Source organism: Propithecus coquereli, unplaced genomic scaffold (assembly GCF_000956105.1).
Source record: "Propithecus coquereli isolate 6110/MARCELLA unplaced genomic scaffold, Pcoq_1.0 Scaffold222, whole genome shotgun sequence".
Classification (NCBI taxonomy): Eukaryota; Metazoa; Chordata; class Mammalia; order Primates; family Indriidae; genus Propithecus; species Propithecus coquereli.
Window position 1 is genome coordinate 3,933,974 of NW_012147412.1, and position 20,288 is coordinate 3,954,261.

At 47.1% G+C, this 20,288-nt stretch overlaps 1 protein-coding gene across 2 annotated transcripts in view; it reads left to right on the plus strand.

Annotated features, from left to right (window-relative positions):
- The window catches only part of GRAMD1B (GRAM domain containing 1B), an 83,919-nt gene that overhangs the window by 26,240 nt on the left and 37,391 nt on the right, over positions 1-20,288 (plus strand). For both annotated transcript variants that reach the window (XM_012644924.1, XM_012644925.1), the window contains exon 2: positions 19,324-19,534. In XM_012644924.1, the coding sequence (XP_012500378.1) occupies positions 19,324-19,534 (211 nt within the window). The remainder of the gene's footprint in view (positions 1-19,323; positions 19,535-20,288) is intronic.

Sequence of the window (20,288 nt, forward strand, 5' to 3'; positions counted from 1 at the left end):
GAAATGCTGGAGACTGGGGCACATAAGCTGGAAACCAACCCTTGGGGTATCAGTGAGAGTTACTGGGAGGTAGGTGACCTCTGAAAAAGCACCAGAACTAGAAAGGGGTCTCTTTTACTTGCAGTGTACCTCTAGTGCCCTCTACTGACAAGACCCAACACTATACAAGCTGGCAAAAGAGAAATGTTTACAGGGTACAGCTTCAGCATCGTAAGACAGGGCAAAGAAGGGTGGATTTAGAACGGAGGGGCAATAACCTGATAACTGGTTTAAGTAGGCTCAATGGAACTTACCTTGCAGGGTTGTTTTGAGGGTTAAATGCAATATTGTAACAGGTTATGATTAAATGCAATAACCTTTCAAGTGCCTTTTACCTACTAGGTGTTCATTTATGGAAGTAGCATGGTGTGATGAAAACATGGATTTTAGAAATAACTGTGCGATCTTGGGGTGAAAATAGGCTTCTGATACTCAGTTTCCTCATCAGTTTTATAAAAGAATAAAATATGTAAAAGCACCGACTTCTGTGCCTACCCCATGGTAGTTTCTCAGTAAATTATAGATTCTTGTTCCTCCTTTTTCTTTGACATATCCCAAAGACTTCAGGAATCTCAGATGTTTATGCTTTGGATGATAGTATTAAAATAATCAGGTTCATTTTTGACTATCATTTCCCATAATTCAGCAAATTCAGATTCAATTAAACTGGAGTGCTTGCTCTGCACAAGTCTTGTTTTCATTGGGGATACAAGGTAGGATTCAGAGATATAAGAAGAACTCATCTTTTATCATCAACTTCTCCCATTCCTGTCAACAAAAAGTATGAGGCACTTAAGGTGAATAAGATACTATGTGGACACTGATCTTCTTTATACAAAATGTGATTGGACAGGGCTGGGTTGAATGGTTTGGTTCAATTGGATTTGCAAATACCCCGATTCCTCCAGGGTGCTCTCTAGAAAATGCTTTTGATACTGCACAGGACTCTCAGAAACCTCTTTTCCTTTTAAAAGTAGAAGCTAATGTCAGTTTTCTGTATCTCTAAGGGAAAGGTATAATTCAGAAAAAGATACCTACTTTTACCTCAATTTCCTAAATTCATTTACAGAGAAGTAGTTTGGGAATTTAGGCACCAAATAGCTGTTAAAGAGTGGAGATTGAGTTTTGGGGGCATAGGTTCCATCTGTGGAAGTCCAGTTAGCTTTATGATTGCAGCTTGTACTCTTGGTCTCTGCTGGACACCTCCGAGTTGGTGCCGTTCTTTCAAGGAGAACAAGGTCACGAAGTATGGGTGCCTCAGTGCAAATTTGTCAACACTATTGGGACAAAATGGCCTGTGCCTTCCTAATGGCAGGTCAGTAGCACCTTCTTTGTAAACACAATGTAGTGGTTAAGAGTTGGACTCAGGTAAGGCAGATTGAGTTTCCAGGTAAAGCATATTGGGTTTCAGCTACATGTTCGACTATTTAATAACCATATACTATGCGAGAGTTATTATTAAACTCTCTACCTGTAAGTTTAGTCAACTGAAAAATGGGGATAATAATTAGTACCCATTTCTTTACATTGTTGGTAGAATTAAAGGAAATAATTCTCATCAAGGGCTTAGCAAATTGCATTGCACATGGAAAGCGCTTGATGAGGTTAAGTTTTCAAAGGTTGCAAAATTAGTAATTGATAGGACCAGCATTCGAAAGCACATTTATCTGGTCCCTGAGCCTACCCTTTTAACTCATTGTTATCAGTATACACCATGAAAATACTCACAATGTAGGGCTGTTCTGGAAGAAAGCTGAATCTGTGCATTTTATAGTGGAGGAAGGAAAATCCCTGAAAAATTAGCACGATTTGTTCAAAGTCACATAGTAAGTGAGTGGGGAAGCCAGGATCAGGCACTGGCTGTTTGATTCCACTAACTCCTTTGTCTACCGTCTTAATGGAGGACAGGACATTTGGTACAAAGATATTTACTGAATACCTGTATACCCAGTACTCCTACATGCTGGAAGGACATGAAAGAAATAGCCTATGATTTTTGTAGGGTGGTAAAACCAATGTAGAACAGAATCTGCAGTTAATCTCCAAAGTGTGCTATAGTTTACAAGAACAGGAGTTGGGGAGGTACCCAACTTTTCTTGGGTGCTTTCACATGCATTTATTTCATCATCTTTTCAACAGTATAAAGGAAGAAATACCTAATACTGGCTTTTTCACATGAAGAAACTGAGTCTGAGACAGAGGTAGGTGGGTGACCAGCAAGCAGCAAAACCTTAGCTTTGAGTCCAAATCTGACTCTAGTCTAAGAGCTCTCTGTGGATTAACAGAAAAGAGGTAGGACTTGAGCCAGACAAGGAGGAATGGGTAGAATTGGGGCATTGCCAATATACCTTTCTTCCTCTAAGTAACAGAGGCGGGGCCAGACAGCCCAGGCCGATCTGCTTCCCAGATACAATGAGGCTGCTGTTCATTCCATCAACAGGCTGCAGAGAGAAACAATCTTGGAAAGACCTGTCACGATGAGCCCACAGGGCAGTCTCAGAATGAGACTTTTTGCCAACAGCTGCCCAGGAAGCATTAGCTCTCAGCATGAGTTTGAGCAGGACACAGGTGACGTCAATGGATTGTCATTTTTCACCTACAGCATGTTTTCCTGGGCATCTGGGGTGGACAGACAAAACTCTGTCCTTTAGGAAGATCCAAAGAGCAAAAATGCATAAGCTAACACTTTGCCGCTCCATGTGGTTCTGGAATAGCAGTGTGGACATCGCCTGGGGGATTTGTTAGAAAGGCAGACTCGGGCACGCCCCTAGACCTGTGCCATCAGAATCTGTGGATTAACAAGATTTTCAGGTGATTAAAGTTTGACAGGCACTGAGCTAAAACCTCATCGTTCTTGGTGGTGGTGGTGTTGGTTTTGTGCTACTCCCCTGAAAAGATGACAGTGGTTCTCCAAATACAAGCTCACTTGGGGTATCAGGCAGTTAATCATCATGGGTTCAGAGGTAGATGATCTTGACTCCCAGCTCTGCCTCTTTCTTGCCAGAGGACCTTCCACTTTTCTAGTACTCAGCATCCTTATCTGCTAAATGGGTCAATAAGGCCTATTCAGGTGACTGTGGTGGGAATCACATGATTTAACATGAGCAAAAGTGGTTTGCATGCCATAATGACTTGGACAATATTAGTACCTCTCACCTGATGGGACATTCCTCTGGGGGCTGCCTGTCTGAGTACCAATACTGCATTTCAGGGAATGGACAGGGAAAAAATGCTTTGAAGAGTTGCAGTTTAGAATTTGAAAACTGAGACAGTCCTGCTTTGTCATGAACATAAGTGCTCTTTCCTGGAGAGTTATTCTTCTGTAAGAGTCTGATCTACTCAAGAAGCAAGCATCCTGGTCTGCTGCCTGGGAAGTCTGGGAGGTGCCACCCTGAAGAGGCCCTCAGCCATTTTCTCTGGCAGCGTGTGGTCTCCAGGGCCGCCTTCCTCCTTTCCCTCATTCCCAGGGCTCAGGCAGTGAGAGCAGCTGTCAGCCTTTGAAGGATGCACGGCTCTATTTAGAGCCAGGCGCCTGTGTTTTTATTTAGCGTCACCTCCTTGATACAGGTCGACCTAATGGGCAACACCTGGGAAATAGTTGGTGGCAGCGAAGGGAGCAGAGTCTCCCGGGAGCATCATCTTGTGTTTTGTCAGATTTGGGGATGAAGAGGAAATAACGCCCCGCAGCCCGGGCGGCGGCAGCGGCGGCGCTGTCCTCCGAGCGGGCATGAATAATTGAACGCTGGCAAGCTGACTGCACCAAAGAGTTGCATTATGTAAACCGGCGGGCGGCGGCGTGTGCGCGTGTGCGTGTGTGTCTGCGCGCATGAGGGGTGCGTGTCTGAGTGTGTCTGCGCCCTGTGCGCGTGCGTGCCTGCGCTCAGAACAGCTGTCTGTGAGGGAGTCAGGGAGAGAGAGAGAGAAAGGGAACAGGGGCGAGGGAGCGAGGGTTCCTGTAAGGCTGCACGACCACGCCAAATAACAGCCGCAGAGGGAGGGGGGGAGAGAAAATAAAGGGGAGTCATGCTTAAAATTCCAGAGCGGTTGGAAACAGCAGAACAAGGAAGCACCCCCAGCTTATGAGAGCCCTGCCCCCAGCCCCCTCCCCGTTAGCACAGGGCTTTGGGATGGTCATGGAGGTGAGTGTCCTCCAACCTCCGCAGGGCCCCTGCTCCCCGCCCCCGCCCCCCTCTGCCCAATGCATGAATGAATGAGTTCCTCTCTGCACTGCACTCTGCTACCGTTCCTAATGGCTTCCAGGTTAGTGCTCACTCGTGCTGACGCTTGTGTGTGTGTGTGTGTGTCAGTCTATCTTTGTTTCCTCGTGGGATGTTTTGGAAGGGGACATAGCTCTGTCCTGGGGGCAGGTTGGGGCCCTGGGGGCTGTAGCGAGGACCTGTCTGTCTGGTTGTGTGCTTTTCCCAGCTGGTGCAGGCTGCTCAGAGCTGCCAAGAACACAGACCTTTCAAGGCAGAATAAATCCGGAGTCCATGTTGTTTGCTTCTGTTCTCTGTTTGCGGGATCTGAAAGCAGCCAGTGTGACATCATGCTGCAGAGATGCCACCTTTTCCCTCCCTAGCCCTTTCTCTTCTCCTCCTTCCTACAGTTGCACTGTTTGAGCTGAGCTCTGGATCGCTGAGGGGCTGCCCTGGGGTGGGATGGAAGGAGGCTGGGCTGGGTTGGGGCTGATGGGGGTCTCCTTGACCAGCAGAGTTATTCGGGGCCCTCTTTAGAGAAAGGCGAGCAGAAGATTGAATTAGCAGTGCAGTGCGTCATGGAGAGCTGACTGAGAGCTTCTGGGGGAGGCGTGGACAGGCCATGTGCTCCTGTTCCCCACCCACTGGCTTTGCTCTGTGATGCCCGTGCTGGGTAGAAGCTGACCAGAGCAGTGGTCAGGAAGATATGGACAGACCCTGCTTCTCCCACAGGGAGAGGGTCATGGGACAGATGACTCTGGCCAGTAGAAGGAGAGGACGAGAGGGGAAGTTGATAGCTCCCATCTCAGGGAAATAAAGGGATTTGTTTATTCTTTGGCTTAGCCGGCATTTGGCTCAGAGATTTGCCATGTGGTTTTGAGAAAATAGATACCCAGTGGCTGGGCCTTACTCCCCCACACCTCCTTGCATTGTTAGTTATTTGCTTGATTTAGGAAGTGGAGGGGTGGGGGAGGATGGGGGAGCTTGCTCTCTCCCTGGAGCCTTAGCCAGGAGCTCAGCCAGGGCTGGGGAAAGCCATCTTTGCCTCTTCCCTGACACTTGCTGGCAAACTCTGCTCTGCAGAGACCGCCTCACTCCTCGGCCTCCGCCTCTCCTGCAGCTAACCTTGAATGCTGGTCGTGTGTCTAGCCTTTGCCTGGGGTCGTACTCCCCAGGTTAGAGAAATTTAGGACCAAGATAGACGAAGCTGACCATGAAGGAAGGGTAAGGGAAATGGAAGTTTTGGGGAGCCGCCTGTGGCAGCAGAGTGATAAGGTCAAGGCCTGGAAGGCAGCACTCCATAAGGGCTGGGGGTGGGTGGGGAGTGGAGAATCAGCTAGGCTGGTGACCTCTTTAGGCATTTAAGCAACTTCAGCACCATCACTTGGGGGAAAGAATGAAGGAATAAGAGCTTTCATTATCCTACCTAGGAAAAAAAAATCAACAACCTCCTTCCTCTCTTTCTTGGCCCTACAAATTTCCTCTGCTGGCAGGAGCAAGCCTGTAGCCCTTTTCCCCAGTGGTTGGGACACAGACACACTCTTCCCCCTGACTCAATGAAGGAGAAACAGGCTCAAAGAAAAGATATTTTGAAGGTCATACATTTAGACCAGAAGTGGGCAAACTGTTCCTGTTAAGGGCCAGATAATCAATATTGCAGGCTTTGTGGGCCAAGCTGTCTCTGTCACAGCTACTCAACTCTGCTTTTTACAGTGGAAGTGGCCATGAACGATTTAAGAAGGAATAAGCATGGCCGTGTTCCCAATAAAACTTTATTTATGGTCTCTGAAATGTGGATTTCATACCATTTTCACATGGATTTTTTCCAACCATTTAAAAATCTAAACACCATTCTCGTGTCTAGATAAGAGAATCTCTAAGGTCTGTGGTTTTGCATCTGGCCTGGAGACATTCATATACACACTCAGAATTGCAGTCTAACTGAGTCGGAGTGAAAGCTGGGTGGATTCTTCATCCTCCCACCGGAAGTTGGGAGAAGTGGTGGGTATGTGCTCCTGGGAGCGGATGTGCGTACATACATGTGCACGCACACTCCTTAGCCTATAGGATAAGATTGAAGCGCCATACCCAGAGACTTATAAAAGAACAGTGACTAATTCCAGATTCCCTTGATTCAGAAAATGACTCCAAAAGTACACGTTGGCACTCTGATTTCCAAAGTGCTTGGGGGATCATTCTGCTCTATTCTGAGCTGGTCAGACCACTTCTCTGCCGTATTACAACCGTGTCTGGGCTCCACATGAGAGCCATGTGAAAATGCCATGTGGAAGAGGAATTAGATTTGTTCTGTGGCTTCCAAGGTGATAGAATAGGACTTTTGGTAGGAAGCCACAGAAAGAAACAGTTTGAGCTTAAAATAAAAACGATCAATTGTCCAAAGGTGAAATGAGTTACATATCAATTAATGACTTCTTTGTCCCTTGAGGTATAACGTCAATCTAAACAAAGATTGGGTAGAGATAATGTATTAACAGAAGAAATGGTTTTTAACGTTGGAGAATAGATTCGAGAAAGTAGAGTTACTCCACCCAAAGAAAGGAGGGTAAGAACAGAGGAAAGGTTTTTGGCTAATAAACTGATCTCAAGTCTGGGAAAGCTGGAATAAAAGAAAATGGTATTAAGCACAATATAACAATTTTAAAAATCATAAATAACTTCCGGATGGTAGCAGGAGACAATGGGAAGGGTCACAGAGGAAAGCCCTGGATTTTGTGCCCTGAACGTATTTTAAATTAAGTTAAAGCCTCTCTTGAGTGACTTAGGCATCTGCTTGAAGCCAGGCACATGGAATCACCTCTTAGGGTACTAAAATTTATTCTAAAATTCTAAAATTTCTATGATTTTGACATTATGCTCATTTTTCAGAGTCTTCTGTCTGATCTCTAGCAGAAAAATAAATCAGAGCTGGGTTTGAATCCCAGGGGTCAAGAAGGGATCAGCCATCCAGGTGGGTCATGAGGTTAGGGGAGGAGAGAACGGTTAGGGGAACGGTACATGGAGTGCTGTTGTTGACTTCGCATCCACCTACACCCACTTAGTGTGGCCGCCCCGCTAGGAAGTTGCATTCCCATCAGAGGGAAAGCTGGTGATGCTGCATTAACTATGGGCCCCCACTGCCTGGGTCCTGTTTCTGGATGCTTTGCCTAATTTAGATCTGAGTCCTTCTGTCTCAGAGATGCTGCTGTTCTCAGTACTTCGCAGTGCATTCTTTATATGTTCTTTGCCATCCTTTCGTGTCCTTGCGGGGGTTAGCCGGCGTCCATATTTATTCTGCTTGCATAATAAAAGCGGAAGCTCCAAGGAGTGGCTTGTCCCCAGATCATGCAATCAGGGGAAGGGCCTGAGTGAGGAAGACCATCTAACTCTTGGTGTTAACTGGTCCCCGGTTCCAGCCTGGCTCCCTTGATAGGTCATGCTGAGAGATGTTTTAATTGAATTCAGGTAGATCCTGTCACATGGCGTTAGTTAATTACATGTCTGTCTCTCCCATCAGATTGTGAGTTTCTTAGAGGCAGAGACAATATCCCCAACAGATTTTTTTTCAGTTTGAGTAGCAGCATTTTTCTTGCCGAGGATGGGGGAGGGGTCCTTGATGAGCACACTTAGAAGAGCTGGAAGTTCTTTTCAGTTGAACTCCTCCTTGCTTCGTTCCAGTGGATTGGAAATCTCATTCAAGGAAGGGGCTTCGTGGGATAGCTTAGCACCTTTCTGCTTTCACGAAGTCCTGTTATCCTGAATGTTGAGGCTTCTGAAATACTTTGAGTGGGGTTGTACTTAGATTTGGGTGGGAGTTTAAAAGTATTAAGTCCCTACTGTGCGCTCAATATCATGTTTAATATTGTGCGGATGCAAAGAACCATGACGCTGACCTATTGGGCCCTCTGGATGAGTATGTATTACAAAGTTGGAGGTGCTCAGAAAATGCTTGTTTAATGACATTGCATCAGCAAGGTTAGCTTCATTTCTAAAGACTATTAAGCTTAGAGTTGGGCAGATAATGATCACCAAGAGTCATGGAGAAATCAGGACTGTGGCACTTAAGAGTGCCCCTAGAGCTGTCCAGACATGTATGCAACCACCTGGTGAGTGCTCTGTCTTGGGAAATCTGAAGCAGAGGCTGTGCAGCCCTTGTCAGGGCCATTGCAGAGGGAATTCCTGCATCCAGTGGGAGGATGGATTACATGGCCACTAAGGCCCCTTCCGAACTCCAGATAATTACAGATCAGCTTGGCCAACACCCTGTTCTGAACCCAGCAGGACTGTCCCCCAAATGTTAGGTGTTCGTTCTGTTGTGAACAGTCTCAGGAAAAGGAAATGGTACACCACCAGTAAGTTCCAATGTTTGATTTCAGTATCTTCTGCTTCATCTTCAGTCTTTGTCATCCCAGACCTGGGGAAGGAGGGGCTAGCTAAAGGTGTGAATAGCAGCCATCTACATTCTCACCCTGTCTTTGCCAGGTGGAAAGGCCTAATTTAAGAAGAGGATTTAGTTTCTTCACTGGGAATTCATTCTTCTTTTAACCCTTTTTCACTCTATGAGCAATGGCAGCAAGCCCTTTCCTTTGATATGCATTATTTAACTAGGTTTATTCTTTTTAAGATTCTTATTCTGATAAGGTAGGCTATAATCATTCAACAAAGAACATAGCTGCACAGAAAGATAAAGTGAGTTTCTCAAGCGTACCAAACAGTTCAGGATTTTAAACTCAGACACCCTGATGTCTAGACAAAGTGACCAGACCAGCAAAGAGTCTGGACGTGATGTCATATTTTAGTTGTCATGGGCTCAGAAGTCAGAATAAGGACCAATGGGCTAGTGTTATAAAGAAGGGAGGTTTGGGGCCAGCTTAAGAAAGATTTGTCTGAAAGAGTGGCTGAACAATGGAATGAATGACTTTAACAAGAACTCATTTCTTTATTCATGCACTGCATGTCTGTGATCCCAGCATGTGCCAGTCGTTCTGCTAGAGGTACTGGGGAACCAGAGACAGAGAAGGCCCCAGCCTCCATGGAGTGTTCAATATAGTGGTAAACAACTAAACAACAACAAAAAACTAGACAATTTCAGCTCCTATAAGTGCAGTGAAGGGGAGCACACGACCATATGGCAGTGGTTGCCTGGGGTTAGGGAGGCCGTTTTATATCGCGTGGTCCTTTAAGAAAGTCTGCTCGGAGGAGGTGACATTTGAGCTTTGATCTGAAGCCTGAAAAGGAGCTAGTACTCAAAACTTCAGAGTAAGAGTTCCAGGCAGAGGGACCAACAAGGACAAATATCCCAGGGCAGGGATGAACGTGGTGTGTTCGAGGAAGGAAAAGATACAGCCTCAGTGGACCTTAAAATGAAGAAGAAAGTGGGACAGGACAAGCTGGGGGAACAGCTGGGTTCTAGAAGGACTTGGATAGCTGGTCACTAAGTACTTCTCTTAGGGTTTATGACCCTTTCTCTCTAGAAGGTTAAGACAAGGAACAAGAATGGATTTGGTACAGCCTGCGAGCCCTTTGCGTGAAACAATTCACGCCCGACTTCTGACACCGTTTCTGTAGCATCCTCAGTGTTTTCAAAGGTTATCATAATTTGTTCCTCTTTGAGATATCCATAGAGATAACAAGAGCTCTGGCCTTTTTCTCTCCTCAGCTCTGGCAAGACCCAAACAAACTTATTTTGTTTTTGTAGGAAGGGGGAAAAGTGGGTCAGGCTGTTTTGGCATTTCAGGCATGGAGTCTTGGTTCTATTGCAGGCCCTTGTCTCCATGGAAATGAAAAATAGTGTTTGTCATGCCTGTTCCTGGATTGAATTCCAAAATCTGGGCTGAACAGAAGCTGCAGGAAAGCCAGGCAGCAGGGGGGAGTGGGAAGGATGGAGGCTCCAGCCACTGTGATGAGGGATGTCTTCCCTCTGACCTGAGTGAGAAAGGAAACCACCTTTGCCCAGGCCCAGCCCTCACACCACCCGTCACCTCTCTGGACTGAAAATGCCAGTGCAAGGATTACTGAAGTTCTGCTTTTCTCTACTTGTTCAAAAAACGTTCCACGGACTTTGCCCTCATGTTAATTAGCCAATTAATAAATTCATCAGCAACCCAAGTCGCTGCTAGGACTCTCCCCCATCCCCCACGCCTGCAGCAAGTAATTCCTTCCAGGCTTAAGTAGATCCCTAATGAAAGTATGTCTAGGCATTAAATTATCAACTGGCTGCAAATGTTTTGGATAGGCCCTGCTACCTTTCAATTACTTTGTAAGGTTTTTCTTTCAACTTTCCTTAGATACTTAGATAAGACAGGGTAGGGGGAATCAGTAAGTGAGGCCTGTTGCTCATAAGAAGTGCCCTGAATTATCCACACAGTATCTACAGAGATGAGGACCAGTGATGGATGGAGCACAGAAAGGGCGTGAGCTGCGTGGACACGGAGCGAATGTGCGGATGACCAGTGGCGAGGCAGTGAGCCTGGAGAGTTGCCAAGCTTCCGTGTGTAACGTGTCTCTACCTGTGGTCTGGACCTTTTGCTTCCAAATTTCAGACTGAACCCATCCCCCCGAACACCTTGCATACTTCTCCCAAATGCCCTACTTGACAAGCCCCCAGGGAATCTCAGCAAATGACCTAAACAGGAGAGGGAACAAGATATTCATCTCTGTCAGGATCTTGCTTTTGCAGCCGTTAGGGGAAGCCCACTCTGTCCGTCTGCAGTTGGCATTCGTAGGAATGTGATGGCAAAGGGAGGCATTCCCCCGCGAGCCCTTCCCCTTGCTGCCCTTTGCAGAAATGCTCCCTGTGGCTAAATCCAGGCCAAGGTCTGGCCCGCTGGGACCAGGCTGAGACTCAGCTTTAGCGTAAGTTTGGGAAGAGAACCTCTACACAGTGGCGGCGGGGGTGGAGGTGGGGGGAACACCTTTCCTCGAAGCCGTCTGGCTTCTTTTCTCAAACAGGTAATCACAGCTTGACACAAAAGGCACAGTTGGCTTTTTACCCTAGAAAGGGAACTGGACCCAGTGGTAGAGTTGTCACCGGGTTTAGATTCCAAGTGATAGGCGCACAAAGAGTAGGTTCCGTGCATGGACACGGAGAGCTCCTCTTAGAGAACAACTGTGTATGTCTTATCCTTTCGAACCCCCACCACATCCAGTATCCTAAAAAGTGTGTGTTTGTTGGGGGGAGACTGAGACTCAACTGTTAAACACCTGGTTCTGGGCGGTGGAGGAGCAGAGGCATCTCCCTGCGTGTTAACCCTTTGGTGGACGATCATGTCGTCTCTCTGGACCTGTGTTCCCATCCGTAACAGCGAGAGGGGTGGACTGGAAAGTCCCTTTCAACTCTTTCCCTGAACCAGTTGTGTTGGGGACTTGGGACAATAGTGTTCTTTTCGTGAGTAAAAGGAGTGGAGACAAGGAAACTTAGGAGGCTATAACCAGGAGTGAAGCAAGCCTTTTTTTAAAAAGTGGCCTGGTATTTTGCTCTTTAAGGAAAATCAGGGGCTCAGCTGGAATTTATGACTTGGGCCATTCATTCCCCGCTACAAGGGAATGTAGCAGACCCTGGTTGGGTCTGCCCTTCCCTCCTACTGTAATGTAGCTTTTAGTGGGTACAGAGGAATGTAGGCACTATTAAACGACAAGCAATAATACAGAGAAGAATAAGGATCCTCAGGGAGTCCTAGCGAGCTCTGAGTTTGGAACTGGTTTAGGTGGACAGACCTACAAATGGAGGCATGTGCAGGCAGCGTGTAAATTTCATGCAAATGTTATCCAAATACACCTGTGGCCTTCCTGTCTCAGACTCTGGAGCATGTGCTATGGAAGACTCAAAGGGGAGCTGGCTAATTCGTGTGGATGTTTGCAGTGGCATTATAAAGAACAGAGGAGGATTACTGATGAAACTTCAGAATCGGCATGGGGACGGGATGTGTGTGGCTGGATAACAGACTAGTCCTCTGCTAGGAATTAAGGACTGCTAGGTATCAGCATCAGCTTCAGACAGAGGCTATGAAAGGTGAGGAGGGAGGAGATGCTTGTAATATGGCTAATGGTAACTGTCAGGCTCCTACCCCAGAAGGTGGCGTCCCATCGGTTACTGCCGTCCTCAGCCACACCTTCCTGTCTAAGCCCCGTCCACTCCACTTTGGATTCCTCTATATTAGTAGTTCCGATCACAAGCTCAAATAATGTTACGGTTCCAGCGAGTCCACCTTCCCTGTAGACACTGAACAGCTGTAAACAGATCTCTGTCCCCTGGGGCAGATACATCATTTACTCCTTAATACTTAAAAGATTGTTCCTGGTGAGAGCAGTCAGTGGTTCTCAAACTTTAGAGTCAACCACCTGTGGTACTTATTTAAAATGCAGATTCTCAAGACCATCTGCTGGAAATTTTCATTTATTGGGTGGATGGTGTGGGGGTAAGGGGGGGATTCTGCATTTTAAGGAAGCACCCCATGTGTTCCTGGTCCCTGCTATGGAAAGCGATGCTTGGGAACAGTCAAAGCCTCTGAGGAAAGGGGGCAAGGATATTCACTCCACATTTAATGGAGAGGAACAGGAGCTTTCTTTATAATAATAGCTCAAAAATATTTATTGAGCACTCATTAGATGCCAGGCACTGTGCTAAACACTTAAAGTTATTTCATTTAACACAACAGTCCTATGAGGTGGTATTGGTATCTCTCATTTTTCCAATCAGACAAATGAGACTTGGGGGCCGGGGCCTCACAGCAAGAGAGTGGCCAAGCTGGGACTCAACCCCGGGCTGCTGATGCCACAGGGAATTAATCCTGATCCTGTAGTGCCCAGGCAGGCCCTCGGCACACAAAGGTGGCATCGAAGCTGGCTTTCTAAATTTCTAATTAAATGCTCTTCCCATTAGGTGTGGGTACCCTGGAATGTATCAGGCAGCCTTTTAAGAAATTACCAGTGCCCCTGGCATTGAGGTGATTACAGCCGTCCATCTGATCATCCAGGTCACTGTAGAGCCGGGCTCAGAAGAAACACTGAAGTGAACGCGTAGCCTCCAGGTGTGGGGAGAAGGGGTGGGAATCTGATTAGGAATGAGCCAGGGCCGGGGTGGCCAGTGGGACACACCGTGGCAAGAAAGTAGGAAGGAGCTGCTGTAATCCAAGCAGGTGGAGGCGCCGGGGTCCAGAGAGACTGGTACATGTCGCATGTTTTGCAATATCTGGGGCAGAAATGATTTTCTCTGAAGGCAAACAAGTTAACTCAAGTGAGGGACACTGGAACACCAACTAGCCATTCTGCCCTGCTCAGGGTTCTGAAAACGGCACGGGTGGCTGACCAAGGAGCTGGCCTGCTGACAAGGTCTGCCTGTGCCTGCAGGACCACACCGGGGATACGGATGGGGAAGAAAGCCAAGTGAAGAGGTGCAGTGCCCGCCGTGTCTGAGGTAGGGGTGGAGGGGGCTGCAGAGAAAGTCACTGCAGAAAGCCTTGAGGAGCCTGTGGCCTCGTTCTGTATTTCCCTGTTTCTCAAGGACACCAGCTAGACCTAACTGTAGGAAGTAGGATCCAACAATATCTATTAATAGTATGAGATAGTGTGATCAGACTTAAGTTTGCAGTATTTGTTAACAAGGTAATCAGGAGAGGAGTGAAATAGTCTTTGTTGGAGAACTGGGGAGCTGGGGGATGAGGGACCTCTGGGGCCCTTCTAGGGCTTAAAGGTGGCTCGTCTTACAGGACGTCTTACTGGGGAGAGTTGATGATTATTGGAATCTTTAAAGCATCACTTGAGCATGTTATATTTTGATAATACATAGTTTCTCGTAATGCTCTTTACACCTTCATTCATGCTGCTTTTTTCTTTTTTTTCTTTCTTTCTTTCTTTCTTTCTTTCTTTCTTTCTTTCTTTCTGGAACATTCTCTTCTATCATACCCTCCGTCTGGCTAACTCCACACATTTTCTGCATCCAGCTCAGGTGCCATATCCTCGAGGAAGCATTTCTGTTTTCCTTTATTCTCTGTTATCATGCTACTACTCATTGTTTATATCAGCATGGGAGGAATACATGTCCAGCTCTTCCTGACTGTAAATGACCTAAGCCCAGGGATCGTCTCTTACTCACCAATCTGAACTTGAACGCCTAGCATTATACCAGGTGGTCAGGAAATATTTGTGGAACTGAAGAGCCAGATGTGAAGTTATGTCACCGTGGCCACACACCGAACCTTCCTATTTCTCAGGCTTCTTACATGTCAAATTGAGAGCTGGATGCCCCAATCTTAAACTCTGGTAAGGGGGTTGATAGTCCATCTGATATCAGTACATCTGATCATCCAGGTTCCGCCCTTGCTATAGCAATTCTAACGTCTTTTTTCGCTCTAAAATTCCAAGAATTTGAAATATAATGCAATATGGTTATTAATAATGGTGGCAGGGTCAGATGAATGGCACATCGTAATGTTTGTTTGAAAGAGACAATGCTATATGTGATGAACTATGTAGGAATTGGTTTTATTTGCTCATCAGGACATCCAAATCTATAGGATAATGGGATACATTTAAAGAGTTTCAGGAATCCTGTGAGTCTAGTACTGATTTTGCTGAGTTACAGCTATAGCTGCAAACATTTCTTCTTGTATAGAGAAGGATGGGAGTTGGGGGAGAGCATGAGTAGGGGACATGGGCTTAATCTTGAGGTGTAAGTGTTGGTTGGGTGATTGGTGGGGTGGCATTTCAGAGAGACAGGAAGAGAGAGAGAGAGAGAGACTGCAAAGGCATGGAAGAGCGAGTGTACATGGTATAGGGCCCTGTAGCAAGGCCTTGATGCCCGAGGCAGAGGGTCCGTGGGAGGAGTAGCCAGCAGTGGGGCTGTCAGAGGTAGGCTGGAGAAAGATAGTTGAGGAAGCTGTGGCCTGGAGTTCAGGTTTTATTCTAAGAGAGTGGGAAACCACGAAGGGGCTTAACCAGGGAAGAAGATGGTCGAAAATGTCATTTTCACTTTTTAAGAAGTTCACTTTGGCAGGAAATTAAAGAATGGATTGAAAACTAGAGGCAGGAAGTTGATTCCTTCTGTCATTGCATTCACCTGACGACCTTCCCATCCTTCTGTCCATCCATCTTTCTGTCTACTCATCCAGCACACAAACACTGAATGCTTGGTTCTGAGAACAAGCTCCATGATCAGATAGGCCTGTGTTTTAAATCCTGCCATTCATCCATCTGTATGACTTTGGGTGAATTACTTAATCTGTCAAGAAGCCAAATATATCTTCTGAAAACTAGGAATAGTAATAATAGCCATTAAAACTTTGTGGGTTGAATGGGGGGGGGTGATTAAATCAAATAATGCTTAATAAGTGCTTGCTGCTGTGCCAGGAGCTCAGAAACATTCAGTAACTTGTAGCTATCTTTGTTAATATCAGCGGGTTGGAGGTACAAATTTGGGAGCTGTCATGATATTGGAGATTATTAAAGCCATGGGCATGAAGGCCTTCACTAGCAGAGGAGTGTACCTCCAGGAGTATGTGGGTCTTAACTTTAATACCAGGCAAAATGCGTTAAATCCTTTAGTCGGTTTGGTGGTGGAGATTTAGAAAAGCTTTTTTGAGAAAGTAGGATTTGAGATGGGTCTTGAAGAATGAACAGGACTCCAGTAGGGAGGCAGGAACAGAAAGGGCTCTTCCAGCTCAAGCAGGGAGTTGTACGGAAATCTGGAGGCAGGAGAATGAGAATGTGTGCTAAGAAAATCAGGGGAAAGCCAGGCAGAGAAAGACAAATATCACACGTTCTCACTCAGATGCGGAAGCTGAAAAAGTGGATGCCGTGGAGGTAGAGAGTAGAATGGTGGTTATCAGAGGCTGGGAAGGGGATGGGAATGGGAGGGGGATGAAGAAACGTTGGTTAGTGGGCACAAAAGTACAGTTAGAGCGAGTGAGTTCTTGCATTCCACACTATAGCAGGGAAATTACAGTTAACGATAATTACTTGCATATTTCAAAATAGCTAGAAGAGAAGAATGGTAATGTTCCCAACACAAAGAAAGAATAAATGTTTGAGTTGATAGATATCCCGGTTACCCTGATTTGATCATTAAACATCATATACATGTACCCAGGTATCACATGTGCCCCACGCGTATGTGCAACTGTTGTATATCGGTAAAAACTCAAAGACACAGAGGAAGATGTGTAGAAGTAGAATATGGAAGCTCTTTAAAGTATGAGGAGAATAAGGAAAGTATTGAAATATAGATGTGTCATTTATTTTTAGTGGAGAACTTTAAGTTCCATTTTGAGGATTTGGGACTTTAACATGAGTGTCAGTGTGGAGCAGAATGACACCGGGCTTGTATTTAGAAAGAGTTAATGACAAAGCTGTGAATGAGTAGGAAAAGGACGAGGACACGGAGGAAGCCACCGGAAGAGTTTAGGCGAGAGGCCTTGGCCCTGAGCTAGGGCCCTGGGGAAGGAAGGGACAGGATGAGGAGCTTTATGGAGATAGACTTGGTAGATTCAGTGACTCATCTCTTGGGGGGGTGACATGGAAGAGACGGGCTTATGGCCTGAGAGACTAAGGAATGATAGCGCCGTAAAGAATGGGCAGTTGTGGGAGGAGGTTTGGGAGGAAAGGTGGTAGCTCTATTTCGGATTTGCAGCACTCATGAGGCTTCCATCTGGAGGAAGCATCCACTTGGCAGCAGATAGTTGGGCCGGGCTAGCAACTGACCAGGGCCGGAAGCAGATAGAGGAGTCTCTGCCTGGGTTCCTGGTTGAAGTCAGAGAAAGCAGGAGATGGCCACGGAGAAGAAGGACTCACCTTTGGGGAAGGACTAAAGTTCAGGTGTGCAGCAAGAGCGGAAGTACAGGAAGTCTGAGGCAGGCAGGGGAAGAGAAGGGAGAGGAGCATGTCAGCAGGCAGAAGAGAGATTTTCAAGAGCAACAGCCTTTAGGGTACAAAGAGACAGTGTAAGTCGTTTATTGACTGACGTGTGGAGGGCAGATTTTTAGGCATATAGATTCTTGGGTGGCACACATAGGGTGTGGGCTGAAGTGGGACCACGGGGTGATGCGGAAATCGCACGGACATTTTGGTCATTTAGTGTGAGTTTCATGTGGTTTTGGATAGTTGGAATCGGTGTCCTCCAGGTTAGAATGTTTTGCCCACCACTTGCTTGAATTATCTTGGGCTTCCTCAAATCACAGCTATTGTTAGTATTAGACATGAGATTTTGAATGCAATTTCTGTTTTAGGATGAAGCAGAACAGTGGGCCCTGCTTTTTTCCAAACTTCCTCTGGCCACATTTGTCTTTATCTCTGGTCCTTTTTCGCCCTCTCTCCACCAGTCTCCTTCCAAAAGCTACAGCCCCGCCCCACCCCCCAGCTGCCCACACTTGCTGGTTCAGTCTCTTGGGATTTGCTGCTTTGTCTCTGCCGAGGATGCCCTGGTGGAAGGTTTTGCTGAAAGGGGCATGGTTTTCATTGCAAATGGGGCCAACGGGACGTCCGAGGTCGCAGCTGGATCTTCATGCAAATGACAATGTCCCCCGCCTTGCACCCCCCGCCCCCAGCACTTAGAGTGCTCACAGCCTGGTCCTGGGGCATTCTGAAGCCTGGCCCTGCTGTCTGACTGCCACGTAGGGGGGCAGGACGCTCTGCTTTCAATCTCCCCCCACCACCCTTGTGGCTTTCGTCTCCTTCCCTTCTATTTCCCCTGCCACTTTCTGTTTAACCTTTCTCTTTTCCCTTCTCTTCCCTTTCTCTATCCTCTCAAGCGAAGCAAATACCTGTTGCAATTTAACTGCATTCACTTTCCCCCTCTACTTCTGTCCTTCATCTCTTCTTATAGTCCATTGAAAATACAAGCGAAATATCAAATGGAAAATATTTTTTCACAGCTTATAACCCTTAGTGTACGTGGATTTGGTCCTCTGGGAAGTAAAAGGTACTTTTTGGACATGAATTTTGGGGTAGGGTGATGTGGAGTGTGGGAACTTCTGCCGTGTTCATCTTTACCGTGGGCAGAGGAAGCAGGAACCTCTGTGGCTTACAAGGAAATAATACGATGTGGGGCCCTGCAAATCAGAGGACTCAAGTTTTGTTTCTAAGCTCTCTGTGCTCAGAGGACCTTTAGCTTCACTCTGCCTTGCGTGGGGCTTCTTTTTTAAGCATAGCGATTATGGTACTTGGCATTATTACCTTGCTGGAATGTTTTTTAAGAACCTAGTGAAATAATATGTATGTGAAGGTTTTGAAAAAGTAGGATGATTATTGTTATTTTTATGAACAAAAATATCCAAACAAACTATAGAAACTTGATTTGGGGCTCAGTGCAGTGCCTCATGTTTGTAATCCTAACACTTTGGGAGGCCAAAATGGAGGAATGCTTGAGGCCAGGAGTTTGAGGGCAGCCTGGGCAATGTAGAGAGACCCCAGCTCTACAAAAAAAATTTTAAAAAGTAGCCAGGCGTTGTGGTGCGCACCTGTCATCCAAGCTACTCATGAGACTGAGGCAGGAGGATCGCTTGAGCTGAGGAATTTGAGGTTACAGTGAGCTGTGATGAGACCACTGCACACTAGCCAGGGTAACAGAGTGAGACAAGGAAGGAAGGAAGGGAAGAAAGAGAAAGAGGGAGAGAGAGGGAGGGAAGGAAAGAAAGGAAGAGAAGAAAGGGAAGGAACGAAAGAAGGAAAGAAAGAAAAGAAGGAAAGAAAGGAAACTTTGGATTTGCAGCATATATAAAATGAGCTGATTATATTGGATAATCTCCAACGAGTCTTAAATTATGTTTTCCCTAGACAGTTCTTGGCTTCTAATAGGGGCTCACTACAGTTGGATGGATGGATGGATGGATATCTATGTGTCTCATGGCCCCACCTGTCCCTTCCTAGTCCTGTTTCCCCTTTCACATTGGCACTACTGCCCTCTTGTGGCCAGTGGCAGTATTGCTTGTGGTGCAGTAAGTCCATAGCCAGGCCCGTTCTCCCCGTTTCTCCCCAGTCCCTCAACACGGCTCCCTGAGCTGGCTCCTTTAGACTTGTCTTTGGCCTCGGATCACTGACTGCCTGCCTTTTCTCCTCCTCCCCTTCCCACCCCACTCCCTCTCTCCACCTGCCCCTGCAGCACTGCCAGTAACTCAAACCGCAGCACACCGGCCTGCTCACCCATCCTCCGGAAGCGGTCTCGCTCGCCAACCCCGCAGAACCAGGACGGAGACACCATGGTGGAGAAGGGCTCAGATCACTCCTCGGACAAATCCCCGTCCACACCAGAGCAGGGTGTGCAGCGCAGCTGCTCCTCCCAGTCCGGCCGGAGTGGCGGCAAAAATTCCAAGGTGAGCTGGACCCTGCCGGAGGCTTGGCACCTCGGTGTCAGGGGGCTGCAGGGACGTGGTACTGGGGGACCGTGAGGTAGAGAACCGCCTCGAGGGATGTGATCGAATGGCCCTGGTGTCCCAGAGAGAGTCTGCATTGGGTGAGGCCAGGGCGGGGCAGGCAGGCGAGACCCTGGCCCAGCCAAGCTCTCTGAGAGGGGCCATGCGCTAGGGAGCCTCATATTCCTTGTGATTTGGAGGAAGGATGCTCCAGGGATCAGGAGGTGGTCATTGCTTTATCTCTGCTACCTTTTTCAAATTTCGTCCCTAAAGCTGGCATAGAAGAGAACATTATTTGGGACAACTATACTGCCAGGGAAAGAGTCCTTAGGGAACCCTGCAGAATGCTATTTTTAGCCTCCTTCCTGGCCACCATCCTGCCTTACCTTAATACTAACCCACTTGGTACTCCTCCGGCAGAGAGCACGGTGGCAGGGCTTTTCCGTCCCTCCCAAGAATGTCAGCACTGCCACCTGAGCGCTGGGGTCTTTGGCCCAGGGAGATGCATAAAATAAGCCATGGGGGAGCCCTGGGCTGGTTGGGAGACCCCCAGTCTTCTGGGAAGCAAGAGTTATCTTTGCCCAGGTGCTCCTTCAAGAAGCTTCTCTTCACCTGCGGACTCTTAGGGCTGGGGGTGGGGTTGGGTACCCCTGGGGGGCACGGGGGCTGGCTTCCCACCTGAATTTGTCTTTTGATTTCTTGTTCTTCCTCTTCT